Below are 20,348 nucleotides of genomic sequence, written 5' to 3' on the forward strand. Positions count from 1 at the left end.
AATTTGGTTCGAAATAACTTAATACATTGTTTTCCAGTTAGCTTTGTACGTTGTGGTTGTCCCCCACATATTCAATCCCTTTGCAAATGAAGTAGTTAAATCTTATGAAATCATTCACTCTGTAATTGTGATTACTATTTAATCTTCCGAGAAGACACTCAGTGACAGAATTCTTGCTTTACTATGCAGTGGGCAGAGGATTACAAGGCCCTCACAGTGCCCTTAACGCTGCCAACTGGCTTCTGTCAAGGCATGAACCACCAGAGAGTACTGTTGGACTGAAACACCAACTGACTCAGAGACATTTCACAGATAGATAGCTGCACATGTGACCGCGGAAAGCACACACATAAGGGCAGTTTTTAAAATGCTATGTATCTGATGCTAGTCAGTTCACATTTCTGCTGTATTTGAGTAATGGATGTAAAACATAAATAGCCGTAAGTCTTTCCAGATGTGTTTTAAGACCGATAATTTGTTTCTATCTAAGGATAACAATATGTATAAATGTAATGACCAGTTGGTGAAGAGTTTGTTGAGGTTGGCTAATTCCATTCATTTTAACTTCCTTTTCCACAGCAATTCAATCTGTACAAAAGAATTCTTCTGTGCTTTGAAACAGGTCCATGGATTCATTTAAAAAAATAAAAATAAGTCCTCTCTAAGAGGCCATGCCCTGATAACCTTTGACCCTAGCTGTTTTCGTTCCCTGAGTGAGAATGAGCTAACTGTAAATTTCCAACTCTAGGAATAAGCCGGGGTTGTACCACAGGGTAAAGAGTTTGCCTAGAATAAAATCTGGGATTCGATCTCCAGCACTAGGAAGAGGGAGAAAAACCCCTTCCCATTCACAGGGAAACAGTTTCCTGTGCTTTCTGGACAGGGGCATGACAGCATTATCCTAATAGCTCAATTTAGTTCTGTAATTTTTCCTTTAGGAAAAAAAAAAAGGTCATTCTTCATCAAAAGGAACTGATGGACACCCAGCATGCTGCGCAAGCATCATCAATAGCTGCAAATGACATAGCAGGATCCGTAGCGTTGGGTCTTAGTGGTATTTTATTAACAGGAAGGAAAATCAGAGTAAAGAGAGAGATAATCAGATAAAGAGAGAGAAGAGGAATCTAACATTCTCTGATGTTTGTGAAATTTGTAGTACAAACTTGCTCTGAGCATGTGGCCTTGCTCTGAGAAAGGAATAGCAAAAGGAGATCAATACGAGATGAACTGAAAATCGAGAATTCTGAGCCGAGGAAGCCAAAGGGAGCCAACCAAGCGGAGTTAAGAATAAAATTACAGAGACCTTCAGTACACCAACAGCTCAAAATCCAAATGATGAATGTCCAGGAGTAAATTGCATAAAACTTTTATTTATTAGCAGTGTATTTTTCTACACTTCAAAATAGAACAAAATATCTTCTGGAAGATAAACTATTCATAACAAAATACATGGCAAACAATTTTTATTATAAGTGGAGAATCTCTCTGCTATATAGTCTCTATAATATATACATCCCCTTCTTGGTGTGCCTTATGTATGCACATGTGTATAAATAAGCTTAAGACATACACATGTAGACACATATGACGTATATACACATGTAATCATGGAAACTTTACAGTAGTCAACTTTACAATCACTTTAGTAGCTGCACTCGTTAGTGTTCATAGAACAACTAAAAATGATAATACGGTTCTCTTCGCCACATCTCAAATGTCACCTCTATCACTCCTTTACGATAATCTGAAAGAAACAGTATTCTCTCCCTATACTATGAACCAACATTTTAAAATAATAACTCATAATAAAATACTTCACTTCTTCAACTTTGGAAAAGATACACAATTTAAGTGTTCTTTATGCTTTTAATTCTTACAACATATAATTCAGCTTTCCATCAGGTGAGTGCCATATTTTGGTACTGCAGTTCTGGGAAACTGTGTTAACAAACCTGAGTCAAACATTCATTCCAATATCATTTGAAAAGCATAAAACAGGAGCAGGGTGTCTTGCTGAAGCATGTAGAACAGTCTGAGTATGTCCCCTCCTGATAAATACATTATAAATAACTCAACAGTTGAATGAAGCACCTTGTCTGAATCCATCTAACCAGTCCCTGCCCGTTCTCAAGCAGCCTGGAAGAGAATCAGTGTCTAAGAATCTCTATCTCAAAAAGACAAGAAGCCAACAGGCTTCCGGAAACTTACATGGAAGGGCTGAGCATTCCCCCAGGGGTCCTTCCGGTTTCTCATCCGGTTCCAGACAGACCCAGGCGCACATTCAGGAGGATGTGCTTCCACCAAAATGTCTCCTTTAGTGTACAGATCTATCTACTGAGCAGCGTTTTTCCGGTTTATTCCTTCATCGCTTTAAAACCGACATCGGACCATGCTTGCTTACAGCGCAGAGTGACCACCTCGTACCAAGAACAAAATGTTCTGAGTTATTAACTCTTTTGAAGTGCTTTTTGATCTCTACCAGCTGTACATTTACTGAGTGCGTTCTTTTGAACTGTAGACATGGGTCTCAAAATCTGTATCCTTCCTTTGCATATTTACAAAAAGGTATAAGCAAAATAAAACACGTAAGGCATTTTTTTAAAGCACTCATGAGAGGAGAAGAGAAATAAAAGCATTTGGAATGTTCTGTCATTTCATAGAGAGAAAAAAAATCATGCTTTTAGAAGAAACGCCCAGTGAATTCTGATCTTAAAGAAATGCTAGGGTCTTTTTGTTTTGTTTTTAAGCCTCCTACTTAAAAGACTCAAGAACGAAACTGAAGGGAAAAAGTGTTTTCCTAAATAAAACCCTATCAAACAACCCCACTCTTGATAGAGATAAATTTGGATAGACTCTTATTCAGACCGACTTCAGCAGAGAATGCCCTGATCTACTGAATTCATAGTGGAACATCAAAATCACTTCCTAGAAATGTGCTCCCTTCACTGTCACTACATAAAGAAGAATTATTTACTCACTGTAGACAAAGCCATACTAAAGCTAAACAAATTTAAAATACAAATCTTTTGGTAGCAAACAGCAGGAAAATCTAAACCAAAATATAGTCTAGCTTTTACATAATTTTATATATTTATAAAATTATCAAAATAGTCTTTTATAAAGTTCACGATACATATATAATGTAACACTGTACATGGAAACGCAGTAACAAATGCATTACTGAAATACATTAAAAATAACCTTTTCAAATACCAAATTTAACACTAGAACTGTCTTTACAAGTATGGACATCTCCATAAACATCGTTACAGTGCATTTATAGTAGTCATTAGCCAGTGCTCAAGTCTCTCGATGGTGCTACGTTAGCACTCTCTCTAATTAAGACATCCTCCAGACAGGCAGCTTCCTCCACATTGCACAGTGTATGTCCAGATGTCTAAGAATGGAGTCGCCTTCACGGGAGTGGCAGGGCCTTAGTAATGGACATACTCAGACTGAAGGGACTGTGTAGGGAGAGACATAAGCCGAGGTTAAATTCTATCACACGCAAAGCTGCTAAATGTCATACAGCCTCCTCCTTCAACACACGCCGGCTCAGGTCTATTATATAAAAGACACATGAAATAAACTAAGAAAGCAAATGATAGGGGAAAGAACACTTCTACTGAGAAAGGAAGGCATTTGGTTAGGTAAAATGACTGTTAGAAAATTTTATATTTCAAAAAAATTTAATAATGTTTAAACATGATTCCAATCAGGTAATAACTGAAAGTAAAAATGTAGTACTGATTTGATTCCTGAGCTTTACTGTTATAATTGACTATTACTCAAAACATTAAATGATAGTTATAACTAATTGAGAGCTGTTGGATTTTTTTTTTTTTTTACTTAATACACATAAGTGACATGCTGATGCCTTCTCAGAGTCAGCAGCCACTTAAATACAGTCCTTAAGAATGCTTGAGTTTAATCAATACCTTATAAGTCCTTTCCACTAAGGGAACACAAACTATAACTAGCTGATCTGATCTGAGGACCCAAAGACATGGACTGCACAAGAATCTTATAAAAACGTAGCACCAGGTAAGCATGAATGAGCAGCACAGATCCTTCCACATGGAGATGGACACTATGAGATAGGAGGAGCATGAGGGGCATGCTCAGAATGTCAGGAGAGCAGACACAGCCCAGGAAAAGAGGAAAAGCAGCAGGAAGTTCACCAAAGGAACTTTTTAGTAGCACATAGTGGTTACACAGAGGGATACAGACCAATTCTCAGCATTAACAATCCTTCCCAAAGCTCCTCTCACCAAATACCTAGATAAGCAAAGACTACTTGGTGTTCTACAAGATGCTTTCTTTTCTCACTCAACCGTTTTTCAGACAGATTTGTAGCATTTTGTTAACAGGATGTATTTTATTAAGAGAACTTACTAATTTCAAAACTGGTTCATTTTGGTAATGATACACACATACACACACACACACACACACACACACAAACACACACACCACTTTCCAAATTTATGAGAACATAAAACTAACTGTTCAGTCCAAAGTCCCATTGTCTGACTTGTCAATACTCCTTTACTAAAGTATTTCTGCCCAGTTTGGCAGTTCCAATATTTCTTTTCAAAAGGCAAAACCCATTGTCATAACACATGAAGTAAAGGTAGAGGTATTTACTGAGATAGATAGAAATGTCCACAGTATAAAATTAACTTGTGTGCCACCAAGCAAGGACAGGAGGAAGAGAAAGAGGAGTGGTTCTCTGGGCTAAATGAGGTTCATTGTCAAGAACTCTTAGAAAAGCGGAAAGGGTTTTCACAAGCTAACTTTCTTGATTTGTGGTGTGGTTTATAGCAAAGCTTTGAAAGAGGAAGGGGATGATAAGAATGAAGCACCATCGTATAAACAGTGACCTCACAGAGGCACTGTCCTGTGGAGTGGAAAATGCTTTCAAACCCTCATGCTTTCAGTTGTTATATTAGTGATTGGTGCCCTAGCTGCTTTCCCCCAGCTTCTCCTGAAGTCTGGAAATGAAGTGTTTCCCTGTCAGCAAGGACATCACACCTGTGCGTTACAGACGCTGTGCCTTCTGGAATGTTCATCTTGTGCTTTTGTTCTGACTAGAAAAGTTGCAAATGCTCTCACTAGCAGAAATTAGAAGCTCCTTAAACAGCTTATAAATTTACAACAACAAAGATGGGTTTGCAAGCACCTCTTATGAGTCTCAGGGCATCACCATTTCCCCCTCAGTGCAGCACAAGGCAAACAGCAGTCAGCTGACTAAAACTCTCTTCAAGGGTACTTACACAGACATCAGTGTATCTTGTGTGTTTATTTATAGCTTTCCTCTCCTAACTCCCTGCACTCCCTGATCTGGAAAACAGAGATAATTCAGAAGACCTCCAGGTTACTGTTACTCACATTTGGTCTCCTGGTCAAAGCTTTTGCTTTTCCATAGCAAAGTCCACAAACCCTGGGATTCAGTCCAGCTTCAAATAAAGTTCACCACAAGCCCTCCTGCTCTGTGTTTTCCACACCCAGCTTGCTCTCTTGCATTGCTGAAATGGCTCTGAAGATCTCTGCAAACAAATTTGCCCAAAGCAGGACCTTTTGTCCTGCAAATTCAACTCATTTGACAAACAAGTATGAATTAGGCAGTGCGGGATGAAAATCTTGGAACAAATCATACCTCATGGCTTCTTTATAGGGTACAAGGGAAGTTAAAAAATAAAATAAAAGATCAGTAAAAATTGGTTAGCAAATTACTGCAACTCCATTATTTTGTAAGGAATTAACTTCCTTTTATTCACAATATAAAAATAAAACTCTTTAATGAAAAAGACTGAAGTGGAAGAGAAACACTAGAATCTACGAGATCTGCTGACTTCAAGACATCACAACTAACACCCTCAAGGCCTTTAAATCTGCAGGAGAAACAGTGTAGGATGACAGAATGAACAGATTCCAAAGCCCTGTGTGCCTGAATAATGAGGTTAGGTCCAGGTGGGCCACCTGGGCTCAGCCACGGAGACCTAAAAGCATCAGTACACTGCGTGTGTACTCCCAGCATAGGCAATGGATATCTAAGCCTCCTTAGCTGCTAGCTTAACTAAATGCACACCAGAGCAAAGAAAGCATGACTTCGGGCATCTTGCACAGACACCAACAGGACTACTAACTATACAGAATGTCTTCCAACTGTCTCCAAGTGCAGCCCAAATTCCAGAAGTCTTCAAAATCTACAATTTACCAGACATAAGCAAAAATTCCCACATTGACCTCATATGACAGGTACAGTCAACACAGAAGCACAAAACAAACAAGCAACCACAAAAATACATAATGTTACATTCAAGCTATGTCCATAAACTGTACAGGAAACATAATTTTGTTCTATCCAGACCCCACCCCCAATAGACTTCATTTTATTTATATGTAAATAAAACTCAAAATTATTTTAGGTAAGAGTTACACAACCTGTACTAATGTTGTAGCAGAGATAATTTAGTAATGAGTTACTAAATTTGTAGATTTTATAATAAGAATGTACTTTGTATTTGAAAACCAGTATCATTGTTACCATTGACTTTATTAAACCATATGAACATGAAACTACTTGGGGTTCTTAATAGATACGGCAGTTCATCTATTCTGAGATATTTACTGAGTATTTTTCTATACGCCAGGCACAGTTCAGATATCTTTTACGTATTTACTCATTAAATCCTCATCCCTCCCATTTCACAGATGAGGAAACTGTAGTACATAGCAGTGAAGCTATTTTCCCCAGATTACTCAATTAGGAAATGATGGAGTCTGAAGCCTGAGAGGCTGTCTCCAAAGCATAAACACGGGCCATCTGTCTAGTTCCTCAAGAGAATATCAATCATCGTCCTGTAATCATTATGTATTCCACCTAACAGGCTCCTGACGAGAACAAAGATATATAAATTACAAAACAGATACTATATGTACTACATTAGAGGAGTTAGTGCACTTTAAAATTATTTTTCATGAGAACCGAATTTAAAAACAATTCATTGTAAGAACAACTACATGGTTGGACACCGTGGCACATGCCTTTAATCTCAGCATTAGGCAGGCAGAGGAAGAAGGATCTCTACATATTAGAGGTCATCCTAGTCTACACAGTGAATTCCAGAATAGGCAGGACTACACAGAGAGACTATCTTAAAAACAACAACTACAAAAATCTGTACTTTGAGTATTCTGGTTAAATAATGTTTTAATTCTGCTTGGACAGTGTTTTGTTTTCGATTTTTGTTTTGTTTTGTTTTTTGATGTTGCCATGTGTTAATGCCAATGTCACTAAAATAAAGATCAAGACAAAGATAATGGAGATGGTTATGAGACTTGAGGTGTAAAAATTATTTTATGTTCACAAGTGTTTACATAACCAAGATATTTAATCTCGAGTTCATTTGGTCAGTAAATTCCACTAGGCTCTCAGACTAGATCAAGTCTATTAGAAATATATGGCATTATTATAGTATGGATACCATAAAAAAAATGCAGCAACATTCAACCTGGGAAGCAGGTTGAAACTGATTGCCCAGCGTTTTCAGCCTCAAAATGTTTAATGTCAAAATATAAACTTTCATCAAGGAGCATCATTCCCTGAAAGCAGGGAGGTTTGACATAAGACAAATTGTTAGGTAAGGAGATCAAGACTACTTGTTCTGTTCTGGAAACTCACTGCTAATCTGTTTTGGCAGATGTATGTCTTAGCTATAACATTTTAGCACTTCTGGGGGTGTTTCTTTCTTAAACAGCCCAGCTACTTAATTGTGGTGAAAAAGTGTTTCATAATTACAAATACATGTACACTTAGAAAGTTGGTAAATACAACCATGAGCTGCCTGTCAAAAACAACAAATAGGAAAAGATGACAGAGATTTATTATCTTGACAGCAGCTGGATAAAGAGGCATCTTCTGTTCAAATAATTTCTATGAAGGCTCTTGGGTTAGTGCCCTGTGAAGTCAGAGTCCTTTTTGCAACTGTGCAGTCTTTTGCCACACCAATTTTTTTTTAGTTTATTTTTCTATTAATTACAGTTTATTCACTTTGTATCCCAGCTGTAACCCTCTTCCTCCTCCCTTCCCCTTCTTCCCTCTTCTCCTCCCATGCTCCAACCCCAGTCCACTGGTAGGGGAGGTCCTCCACTCCTTCCATCTAACCCTAGCCTATCAGGTCTCATCAGGACTGGTTGCATTGTCTTCCTCTGTGCCCTGGTAAGACTGTTCCCCCTCAGAGGGAGGTGATCAAAGAGCCAGCCACTGAGTTCATGCCAGAGACAGACCCTGTATTTCCTCAGAAGTGGGGATAAGGTGAGAGGCGCACCTGAGCTTCACAAATACATGGCTTGGGCTGGACACCGAGCATTTCTAACTATCCTTAGGTCTAGGTCCAGAAGCTTCTAGTCTCTGTACAATCTAATCTTCCACAAGCAAAGACCTTGCAGGCTTCAGCTTCCAGCCTTCCTCCCTCTGCTAAACTAGGCCAAGAATGTTTTCAGCTTCTGAGACTTACTGCTGAATAATAGTAATAGAAAGCTCACTCTTTCTAGTTCTTTCTGAACTCTGGCTGGTTACTTCAGCTAAGCTGTTCTGGCTCAAAACTCCTCTCCAGGATGACAAATTCACACTGGCTTCCCTCTGCTTCTCACTGAACTGAACTGCACCAAACTGTACTGTGGAACAAATTGCATTCATGTACTGTCTGCATGAATTTTCCTCACTGAATTCCTATTAAATTTCTTTATTTCCCCAAGTCTCTCAAGAAAAAAAAACACATGGTCTGCTTTTATGCTCAGTGTGAATTCTAACTATAGAGGCAAAATGCACCAAAGAAAATAATAGTTTATTTTAACATGTTAGGTAATTACAAAATGTATTTGATAATATAAGGCTTTACTTATCCTCTTGCATCCAAAGTATTGAACACTGGGGGAAACTGAATCCACAACTCCCTTTCCATTTCTCCGTTATATCCTTTTCATGTCTTTATAATAGCTTGAGGCTTTTTTTTTTTTAACTGCTTAAGGCACACAGAATTAACACACAGAATGTGCACACTGGTACATATTTCCACAAATGAGGTTCCTTGACACTTTAAAGAGTTCCCTTCTAGTGTCATAATGCAAACTTTTCAGGGGTGGTGGATGAAACCCCACTGGAGCTTGCTTTATGGTCAACACAAAAAGCCTAAACACAAAAAGGCTGTGATAAAAACCGGCTTTGAAAGGGCGTAGACATTTTCCTTGTGTCCTCTATACATTCCAAGGGCTCCCGGATGTAACAAGACAATTCTGGTTAATTAAAACATGACATAAAATATTCTTTTACCTTCCTACATGGCTTTTAATAGACTCTTTTTTTTCTGGGGGAATTTAATATAGGCTTTTCAGCAATCACAAAGAGTTCAATTGTTAGATGACAGATTGTTGACACCCTGCTTGACTCAGTCAACCATTACTTGGGTGTTTTCAGTTCATCTGAACACCAAAATCATATTGATGCAAGCTCGCTTTAAACTTATTTTCTATTTCAGTAAAGCCCCGTTCCTTCAAACAATAGACAACTTCCAGATGACTGTCCACTAGCATTAAAACTGAAAACTTGGTTTTCTTTTCACCAGTGCGCCACACACTGCCACGGTTAACAAGGGCATATGGGCTCCCGGGCTCATTTGCTTAACATGAGCACAAAGATAGTATCCAACTTCCAGTTCAGTACTGGTTCTTAGGCACTTCTTATTCTGCGGAGCTTCGGGAAAGGAAGATGCACTAAGCAGCTTAAAAGCCAGCGGATGAGAGAAAAACCTTAGACTCGTGGCTGTGAGGAACAGGTCCATGAACAGCTGCAAGCTGAGATGCAAAAGGCTTTCTACCTGGATCGGTCACAGATGTGCTACCAAGAGAACTTGCTTCAGCAGGCCAGGCAATATAAAACCAAGCAGAGAAAGGGGAAGAACACAGGGTGAATGCCAGGTTCTCGGTTCCAGGCTCAAGCGGGACCTGGATACAGAATGCCAAGATGCCAAGTCCAGCTGCTGAAAAGGAGGCGAATGACAAGGCCTAGGGATGATAGGAAGAGCCTTGAACGGCAAGCCAAGAAATCAAGAGCAGAGCCAAGAGACAGAGAAGAACCCCTGAACAACGCCAAATGAATACGACTTCAGCAACTCTGCCTCAGAAACTAATACAGACAACCAGAAATGTGAAATCAAAGGCAAGAGACACTTGCAACAGGGAAAAAGTACGGGGAGAGGTGGGGGATTTAAGTGTTCACAAAGACCAGTCCTCACGGCAGAGGTAAGAACGGAAGGACATTCTGAAAAGTAGGCACTTTGTGGAGAGGACTGATGAGACCTAGTGGCGGACTTATAAGATTTCATAAGTAATGTGCTATCTGTGCAAGAATGCACATGTTGTGTGAATGCTTTCTGTATATGAGAGGGGCTTCCGTAAACATAGCTGTTATACACAGGAAGAGAGTCAGCGACTGGGGAGTGGGAGAATTTCAAACTTTTGAAAGAAATGACATCAATATTTAAAAATATGAGAATATGTAGTAATAAATAAACATATCCAAAATCATGCAACACCCAAAGGTTAGATGTCATGTTTTCTACCTGAAATGTCTACCTTACCTCAATTTATCAATCAGTTCTGGAGGGATCCGAGGATCCCTCACATATCCATGACATAGGTGACTATATAGGAGAAGAATGATCTAGGCCAAAAGGGCAACACAGGATGACTTCTGAAAAGGCTGCTATTGCTGTCATCAAGTGTGGCCAAGAAAGGCTGCACAGAGAGTTTGAGAGACAGAGGGAAGGAGGAAGGTGGAGTAGGCTGTGAATACAGCATGTGTAAGAAATGTCAGAGGGGCGGAGCATGAGGTGTTCAAGGATGTGAGGAACTGCCTGACAGGATCAGGAGACGAATGCACACAAGCAGAGGGCAATGAACTTTCAAAGGTGACTGGACAAATTCCAAAAGGCCCTAAGATGGGAGGTGTCAAGTTGAACCAGCAAGCTATGCTCCACACGACCTCCTCCACAGACAAGTATTAAATATTTGTAAAGTGTAGGGAGGAAATCAAAACCACTGCAGGACTCAAAGCAAGATCAACACCCTTGTGACCTGGAAATAAACCAAGCCTCAGTGGTAGACCACTGACTACAGAGCTGGAGACAAGCAGAGGGGGCCAGCTTTTCTGTTTCTCAAGGACACAGAGGCTAAAATCCCCAAGTGTAAAGCCAAGGTTGCCTTGGGCTTCTTCAGCTGTGAAAAGGGGCTGGAGAAACCACGGTCATGGTCCACAGACCAGGGCTTATTCATAGCCATGTCTATGCCTGAGAAGCAAGCCTGGACCCAGCTCACCAAGACAGGAGCCTGGGTCATTCAGACCTGTTTCTAAACCGAAAAATCCCATCCCACCCCCAAATCACCAGAACCCACAAGAAAGGGTGAATTAGTCAAGGCAACAGATATGATAGCCACCCTGATTCGACCACTACTTATCAAAACATCTCATTGGATGCCATAAACAGGCATAATTCTTATGTAAATTAAAAAATGAAATGAAACTTCAAAAAGAAAAAGAAAAATGTGAAAGAGAAGCAAAGCAGGTATGTAAAAACCACCCATGTGGTGCTGGGAGATGGCTCAATGAGCAGTGTGTCTGTCACAAACATCAGGATCTGAAATCAGATCCCCAGCACCCACGCTGAGTTTGAGCACAGTGGCACATACACATAACACAAGCACTAGAGAGACAGAGACAGGAAGACCCTTGGAGTTTACAGACCAGTCAGCTCTGTCAATCAGAGAGAAGTCCTGCCTCAGAAGATAAGGTGGAGAATGATGAAGCGACCAAGCATCGACCTCTGGTCTAAGCACACAGACACACACTCCCACACAGAGAGACACACGCACACAGACATACACATACGCATACATGCGCGCACATTCACACACACAGATGCATGCACACAGACACACACACAATCTTACATTCAGAGTGAACCAGCCACCTACCATGCTACAACATACACTGAGAGAACAGACAAGGCTGTGTCTAAGACAAAGTCTCCGAAGCCAAAATGTGCAGCTTCCGAGAGGATAAGCATCTGAGACCCTCAAGAAACATGCCAGAGAGAGAACAAGAAACCGTGCCACCCAAACCAGCAGGTCAAAGCTCAGACAAACGGATGGCTACAATAACTACAGAGTCAGAGATGCTAGGTAAGAAAAAGGGAAGGCAGAAAAAAAGTATCTAAAATATTAATAGCTGAGAACTTCCCACAGCAGAAAAAGCCATCAGAACACACGAAGACCAAACAGCAGTGCCTGTCATGAATCTTTGTCTAGCTGTGTTACAGAAACTTAATAAAATCTAATGAAGTTTCAGGCAAAAGAAAAAAAAACATCTTTTTACAATACAATCAATCCTAAAAGCCTTTGAAATAGTCTTAAACTGGAAAGTGGGTTGGGGGTGGGGTGTCAATGGGAACACAATGATAGAAGGACTAGGGATGAAGGCTGAAGATGAACTGAGCCAGGAGCTGCCTGTGTGGAAGTATCGGTCTGGTAGAAAACTATGTGTGTCTCTGTCTCACTTTGCTTCAGGAAAACATCACTGAGCCCTGCAGTGAGGAAATATACGTTACATACAACATTTTCAATCGGGTGAGCTTTACATACATATAAAAAGTACTTACTCTCCTAAAATATGAATAAAATAAAAAGAAATGCAACATTAAAACCATATTCACTTCTATTGACCTAACAGTATTGTTATTATTATGTGAGGAAAAAAAAAATACAGCCAAGTCTGGTGGCTCCTACCTACAATCCCAGCTATTCTAGAGACTCCCGAGTCCAAGAAAGGACTGCCTGGGCTACAGCAAGCACAGGCCAGCCCAAGCGACTTAGTGAGCCCTGCTCTCAAAAATATAAAGTGAAAGGGGCTGAAGATACAACTAAGTCAGTGACAGAGCACTTGCTCAGTGTGTGACAGGTTTTATCTACAACAGTCCTCCATACTAGAATGGGGAGGGGGGGTGAAGAAATGAGTAAGGCAATTAAGAGACCTTGGTGCCATCTTTTTTTTCTTTGGTATACTGAAAATTTTGTATTTGAAAGGTGCTTTCAAACGGCGAGACAAAAACAGCCGGCAGGCTTTGTACAGAAAGTCAATGCAAACCATTGTTTAACACTGGAGACTTAAATTACAACTAGGTACATCTGTAAACCCTACATAAATAGCTGCACGCCAGTCTACAGACATCCTCTGCACCTTGCTGGCTTTGAGACAATGGGATCCTCTCCCAAGAAAAACACCCAGGTCCCTTGGGAGGGGAAAAACAGTGTTAAGTGGATGCCAAGGCTCTGCTTTAATGCTGGCACTGAGTTCACGTTCTTACTATGACTAGGGCCCCAGTATCGCTCCATGGCGGGGGGGGGGGGGGGGGGGGGGAAATACATCAAATCCAAAGCAAGGTCAAAACTAAGAGGAAGGGTGAAAAAAAAATAGTCACAGTAATTCAAAAACAAGGAAAGTCCTAGAAATCTAGATGTGTCTTCACTATTAAATATACCAAAATACGATTAAACAACCATGATTTCAAAATCGTTAATAAATTTCACCTTTAGTTCGTCATATATTATCTTAGTAAACTAGTCACGATGATTCAATGACTAAACATCATATTTAAAGTGAGGAGGGGGGGTCATTATTTTCAAAACAGAATGGGCATGGAGCTGAAATCAGCAAAACCCACTCATTGCACACTACCGAAAGGCAGGAGTATTTTATTGGGAGCAGACAGCCGCTGAATCAGCCAATAAACAGGTTATCACTGTCAGCACTAACACTGTTCCAAATGAACAACGAAATACGCTTTAACATACTTGCCAGTTACTCAGTAAGTTTTCATCAAAACAAGTAAGTTTTCATCAAAACAAGTCCTGGATAAGGATACAATTCGCTATTTTTATCTTATTCCAGGCCCTGCTTTAAGCATCGGTTGTCTCTGGAATGTACTATATTCTGCCTCCTGGTAGAACACAGAAGAACCTAACGGTACACTGGCTATTAGAATGCCAAGAGGAGCCGGGCCTGGTGGCACATGCCTTCCGTGCTACCACTTGGGAGGCTTAAAGCCGAAAAACCCGCAGTTTGATGTTATTCTGGGCCACATAGCAAGACCCTGTGTTGGGGGCGGGGCAGCAGCAGAAGAGGAGGAGGGGAGAGGAAGAGAGGGAGGAGGAGGAAAAGGAGGAGATGGCGGAGGTGGAGGAGTCAGCAGTGGTAGAGGCTAAGGAAGAGTCGGAGGTATACACTTCCTTTCACTTTTACTTCTAACTTTAAACCAAGCAGGATTTCCTGTCTGGGCAACACGTTTAAAAACCCTGAAATTCAAGAACCTCATGAAATGTCCATATAAAGAAAGTTTAAAATTAGGATAACTTGACAATATGTAAGTATTAATGTTCATGTATGGAATACCAACACTTCATGTCGATAAGAACAAATATTAAATATTCACCATGGACAGGTGCACGCGCTATAAAGGAAAGCACTGAGCGAGTTCAGTTTATTGAGAGAGCTTCAGAAAGGAGCCCAACGATCACAGACCACCTTAAAGAGAAGAAATGGGTGAGGCGAGCAGAAGGCTTCAAGAAATAACTTCCTGAAGCCAAGAGTGGGTGAGAACACAACGCAGAAAGAATGAAAGAGGCCGCAGCGCCTGGGGACGACACCGGGTAAATGAAGACACAGAAACCCAACAGAAACCGACCGGCTCTTTACAGAAAACACCTGCCAACTCCAAAAATACGGATTAAAGGTAAAGGAGACTGACTTGAGATCAAAAAAGATGTCAACACAACAAACGGGCATGAGAAAACAGCAGAACCAAGAATTCTGAGAACATTCTAGAAGCAACGAGCGCCCTCACCGACGGGACCTTCACCAGGACAGGCCTCCTGAGACGCGTGAAGATCAAGATCTGAGTGAACAGCGAGGAGGCTTACCGCAGGCGTCAGCTTCAGAAACATCACCAAACAGATGTGAGCAGGTGACACCCGCCGCGGTTCCCCAACAGCCACCGCAGGGAGCCTTCCCAAACACACTCAGGAGCCCACAGCCGCTTGTTCTAAAGGCCTCTCCCACAAAGCGGGGGTCCTGGGGAGCCCCAAACAGAGAAGAACAATCCCTCCAGATCTGGTAACTGAATGTGCACACTCTTTAAAAGTAAAAAAAAAAAAAAAAAATGCACATTGTTTTAAAACACCTGTTTTGTTTTGTTTTTGTTTTTTTTTTTTTAAGGTTCCTGTTTATTTTTTCGTTTTTATTTACAGAACTAAGTATGAGGGTAGGAGAGTTGGGTGGGTAGGCCAAGCACTTCCCATATGAGCCTGACAGCCTGCATTCGCTCCCTGGAACCTACAGAAGGAAGGTGAGACCTAACTTACCGAATTGTCCTCCGACCGCCACATGTAAATGCTATGACACCTGTGCCCACATAAGCATATCATACACACACGGTAACATTTTTTTAATTTAAACATACGGAGCATTTTAAATTGATAAAATTGTTATCACTGTTGATCCTTTAGGATTATTTGGTACTCTCAGTACTATAAAGTGTGCTGAAAGTCACAATAATCACTGTTTAATCTACACAGCATTGTGCAAGGACGCTTGCCGCGGTCCCTGCTTCCACGCATGCGTCAGAGAGCTCCCTTCCACACAGATGCCGGAAATGCCTCCATCAAACCGGAGCTTTCTATAGGCATAGTTGAAAACTTCCTGAAAAGGTCTTCAATTGCTCAGGAAAAATAAATAAACTAACAAATGGAATTGCATAAAATTAAAAAGCTTCTGTACTGTAAAGAAACAACAGAACCTACAGACAGGGAGAAAAATCTTTGTCAGCTATACATCTGACAGGAGCTTCATAGCCATAAGTATATAAAACACACAGAGAGAGAGAGAGAGAACTGTAAATTATCCAGTTAGAAAAATGAACCCACACAGACATTTCTCAAAAGAAATACCTATGACATTACATATATAAAATGTCCAGAATCCTTAGCCATCAAGCAAATGGCAAAACTACATTGAGATTCCATCTCACCTCAGTCACAATGCTTATCATCAAGGAAAAAAAAAAAAAAGCAACTAAGCTGATGAGGATAGAGGGGACATCATTATGCATTGATGGTGATGTGCTGGCTATTTTTATGTCAGTCGACCTAATGCTGACTGAAGTTATTTTGGAAAAAGAAACCTCAGTTGAGAAAAATGCCTGCACCATATTGGCCTGTGGTCATTTTCTCAGTCATTGATGACTGATGTGGGAGGGTCGAGTTCACTGTGAGGGTGCCATTCCCAAGGCTAATTGTCCTGGGTTCTATAAGAAAGCAGGCTGAGCAAGCCAAGAGGAGCAAGCCAACAAGCAGCCCTTGCCCATGGCCTCTGTGTCAGGCCCTGCCTCCAGGTTCCTGCCCTGTCTGAGCTGCGCTGACATTCCTCAGTGGTAAGAATATGATGTGGAAGTGTGATCTGAAACAAATCCTCCCTCCCCAAGTTGTTTCTGGTCATGGCAACAGAAGGCAAAGTAGGACAGTGGGAATGAAAACTAGTGCAGTCAATCTCGATACTGTAAGCCATAGTGTGACGTAGCCACACCACTCCTAGGACGCTGGTCAGCATGGCACAGAGATGCCTGCACACCCATGTTTACTGCAACACGGGTGTATTCACAGTGGTTAAGACTGTTAAGTAGTTCTTCACAGGAGTGAAAACACAGAACCAGGCTAGATGCCCAAAAGAAAATGTAGTATTTATACACAATGTAGTTTTATTTAGGCAAGTGAAAACTTGCCATTTGCAGAAAAATGGGTGAAACTGGAGATCATATTAGGCAAATTAAGCTAGATTCATAAAGATGAAGGTCACATTTTTTTCTTACATGTAAAATCTAGATTTTAATCTGTGTATAACAACACGTGTACCTATGTGACAGGAAAGTGGAAAAGGGAACTATCTGGAGAGAGGGAGGGAGGAAACTGCTGAGAAGGAGAAGGAGCAAGAGAAAGTAAAGCAGGGTAAGAACAAATTGTGTTTTCTCTCTTCCCAGACATGCACACACACACAAGCACACACATGTGCCCATGTACACACACACACACGAGCACATATGCACACACTTGCACATGCATACACACACGAGCACACATACACGAGCGAGCACACATATACATACACACCTGCGCGCGCACACACACACACACACCATGAAAACAGAGGGACTCTTTGAAAGGAGAAAGGAAAGCGGAGGGAGGGAGGAGGGGATACAAAGAAAGGTGGTGAGGGTGTAAATATGAACGAAGCACAACAATAGACACAAATTGTCACAAAAAAACCCCAGTAGTTGTACACTAAAAAGTTCATCATTTACCTAGACATGGTGGCACATGCCATTAATCCCAGCACTCACGAGGCAGAGACCAGCTTTGTCTACATAAATTCCAGGCCAGCCAGGGATACTCAGTTATTATTATTTCTCAAAAGAAAAATAGTATCTTTAAAAAGTTAATTTCCCAACAAAAACATCAGATCTGCCCGTCCCTCTCGCTTTAAAGACCCCCTTGGCTCCTACTCTACTTCTGCTTCTTAGTTTGGCTTCATCTTAACCTCCCAGCCTGCCCTTCAGCCTTGCAGGCCTTCGGCCGTCCTGGTAATACCCATGGCTCTTAATAGCATCAACAGCTGACAACTACCAAGCAATATTGATAAGCGACTGCATAACACTTCATATGATTTTTCTTAACCAAACACTGTAAACCATTCCATTACAATGGACATCATGACCTTAGTTTCAACACTCTGTAAACCACCAAATATTTTCAAAGCCACAGTCAATATTTTATATATATATGGAAATATATATATAATATATATATACTTTATTTTAAATATATATATATACTTTATTTTAAACAGTCCTGTAATATTGTGTTACCTCATACAAACAAGGAAATTTGATTTACTTCTGACTGTTATAATTACATTATTTCCCTGAGGCTTAGAGAAGCTGCCAAATACCTCCATAAAAGGAAGTGTCAGAACCTAAGAACTCACCTAAGGTAACTTTGTTCTTCCTGTCCCCACTGCATAGAAGAGCCATTCCCCACCTTCCTGCCTTGACTCAGATCCCTCACAGGCCCCTCCTATTCATTCCCTCAAAGGCAACTGATTAAAGTGTTAACCTTTCCTCACCGCTTCCTTGCCCCATTGAGGGAAAAAACATTGTTTAAATATCTATCATTTACATCTCCATCTTTTTAACTACCTATAATAGTACATACACGACATAAAGCCACCAAAATACCGTCTTTTTAATTCAAACTGTCCTAGGTTCAAATTTATGATTTTGTTATCTGTTTGCAGGACAGTCTTGGGCCAAAAAAAAAAAAAAAAATCATCTCTTTGCCCCTTGAGATTCTTATCCATGAAACAGAAATAATCATTCTTACCGTACTCAATCATTTAAACATCCATCCATCCTTTTATCCATATCCATATACCTGCCAGGTGCCTGCTATCCAACAGGATCCAGGCGTGTAACCATGGAAATGAAGGTACCATCTCTGCTCCCAACAGTGCTTAGAGCCTACCGGACGGTGAAATCTACAGTCCTGAGAAGTGCTACAATAAAGACCAAAGTGTGATACAGAATAGCTTATGCCCCAACTCAGACTTGGGGGTCAGATAAGGACAGGGTGATGACTAGCAGTTCAGTGAAAAGTGTCATTAAAAATATAACATAGCAAATATTCAAGACAGTTGCCACAAGCAATTTTCAACTTAATAAAACACTTCCACCCCACCCACACCCTCGTCACATGTCCCCTGTTCCTTAAGCACTTGAAAATGACTCTGTCAGGAAAGCAGATTTGTTTCTACAGAAAAGGGGGGGTTTCCCACTGGACAGCGGAGACAAGACTAACCCAAGAGGCCAAGATAATGAAAATAAAATCTGACTATCTCTTAGCATTCTGTCACAACCAAAAGGATTCCTTAACATTTATTCCTGTTTTCTGTGTTAAAGCATTTAATGACAGAACAAGGAAATCATTTTTACATTTTTCTGGGGGCTGAGCTGCAGGGAAAAAAAAAAGGGAGAGAGAGCAATTGCAGCTTTCAAAAGAGATGCTAATTGTAGCTTTTAAAATATTAGACTCCCTCTAAACACCCATCGCCCCCATCCCCCAAGAGTTTCTGGGTCTTTCTTAAAGGAACAGGGAAGATATTATCATGCAGACTTCTTTTTCTTACCTAAGAGGTGTGAAGTGGGTTGCGTGTGGGGTGGAGTGGATGTACACACGTGCGTGCATATGGAGGTCAGGGGACAACCTTGGGCTGCCCTTCCACCTTGTTTTGAGACAGTCTCTCTGCCATAGGTCACTGGGATAGCCAGGCTAGCCAGCCTGCAAGCTTCTGGAAATTCTCCTGTCTCTCCCTCCCATCTCACCACAGGACACTGAGATTACAGATGTGCACTGCAGCGTCCAGCCTTTACAGCGACTCTAGGGATTTGAACTCGGGTCCTCATGTTTACACAGGCAAGTGTTTTACTTCCCTTAAAACACTCCTGTTGAGTGACTCAGACCTGCTTGTTCCCGGGCCCTGCAGCGCCTTATCTTCAAGCAGCAAAAGGCCAGGTTCATAGAACAGCATCATGCACCATGAAAGAGGGTGGTTCTCAAGCCCCTACTTATTTCCACAGGAAGTGGGAACCTCCATGTCAGCCGGTCAGCAGAAGCAGAACTTAAGCCTCCTCCACATCACAGAAGGGCACAGACGGCTTCAGAGACAAAGGTAAAAAAGGGGAGGTCTGCAGAAGGAATCTGCTTGCTTCTCCCTTCCTCTCAGGATGGAAGGGAAGAAAGGGTAGCCACCCTGGCAATTCTAGGCATTGCCTCTGTTTTCAATGCACCAACAAAAGGAGAAGTAGGGCTAGTGACAACTCAGTGCCCACATTTTATAACCAATTACTGGAAAATCACCCTATTTCAGCCAAAAGCAGGGATGTGGAGGAGGAGAGGGTGAAAAGAAGCAATGAAGCTTGGAATGAGGCCAAAGTTCACTTATGTAAACATCACGGGGTACAGAAGAAATCTGTGTTGGGCAAAGAATCTCCCTGCCCATAGTACCCCACTTCTCCCTTCTAAACAGGGATCACAGAAGGGAAGAACTTCTTGGGAATTTCCTGATGCTTCTGGCATCAAACTTTAAATGTAGATGGCACAAGTCTTTAGAGGTGCAATCCACGAGC

The 20,348-nt window shown here is 41.1% G+C and overlaps 1 protein-coding gene across 2 annotated transcripts in view; it reads right to left on the minus strand.

Moving 5' to 3' along the window:
• The window catches only part of Cdc14a (cell division cycle 14A), a 115,050-nt gene that overhangs the window by 17,973 nt on the left and 76,729 nt on the right, over window positions 1-20,348 (minus strand). The window contains exon 8 of one of the 2 annotated variants that reach the window (XM_055628190.1): window positions 1,390-3,464. The exons of the other annotated variant lie outside the window; for it this stretch is intronic. Within the exon in view, the coding sequence (XP_055484165.1) occupies window positions 3,435-3,464 (30 nt within the window). The 3' untranslated portion in view covers window positions 1,390-3,434. Of the gene's footprint in view, window positions 1-1,389; window positions 3,465-20,348 lie in introns of those variants that run through there. 2 annotated transcript variants of the gene reach the window in all.

This window comes from Psammomys obesus, unplaced genomic scaffold (genome assembly GCF_907164565.1).
Source record: "Psammomys obesus unplaced genomic scaffold, mPsaObe1.curated_primary_1811, whole genome shotgun sequence".
Lineage (NCBI taxonomy): Eukaryota > Metazoa > Chordata > Mammalia > Rodentia > Muridae > Psammomys > Psammomys obesus.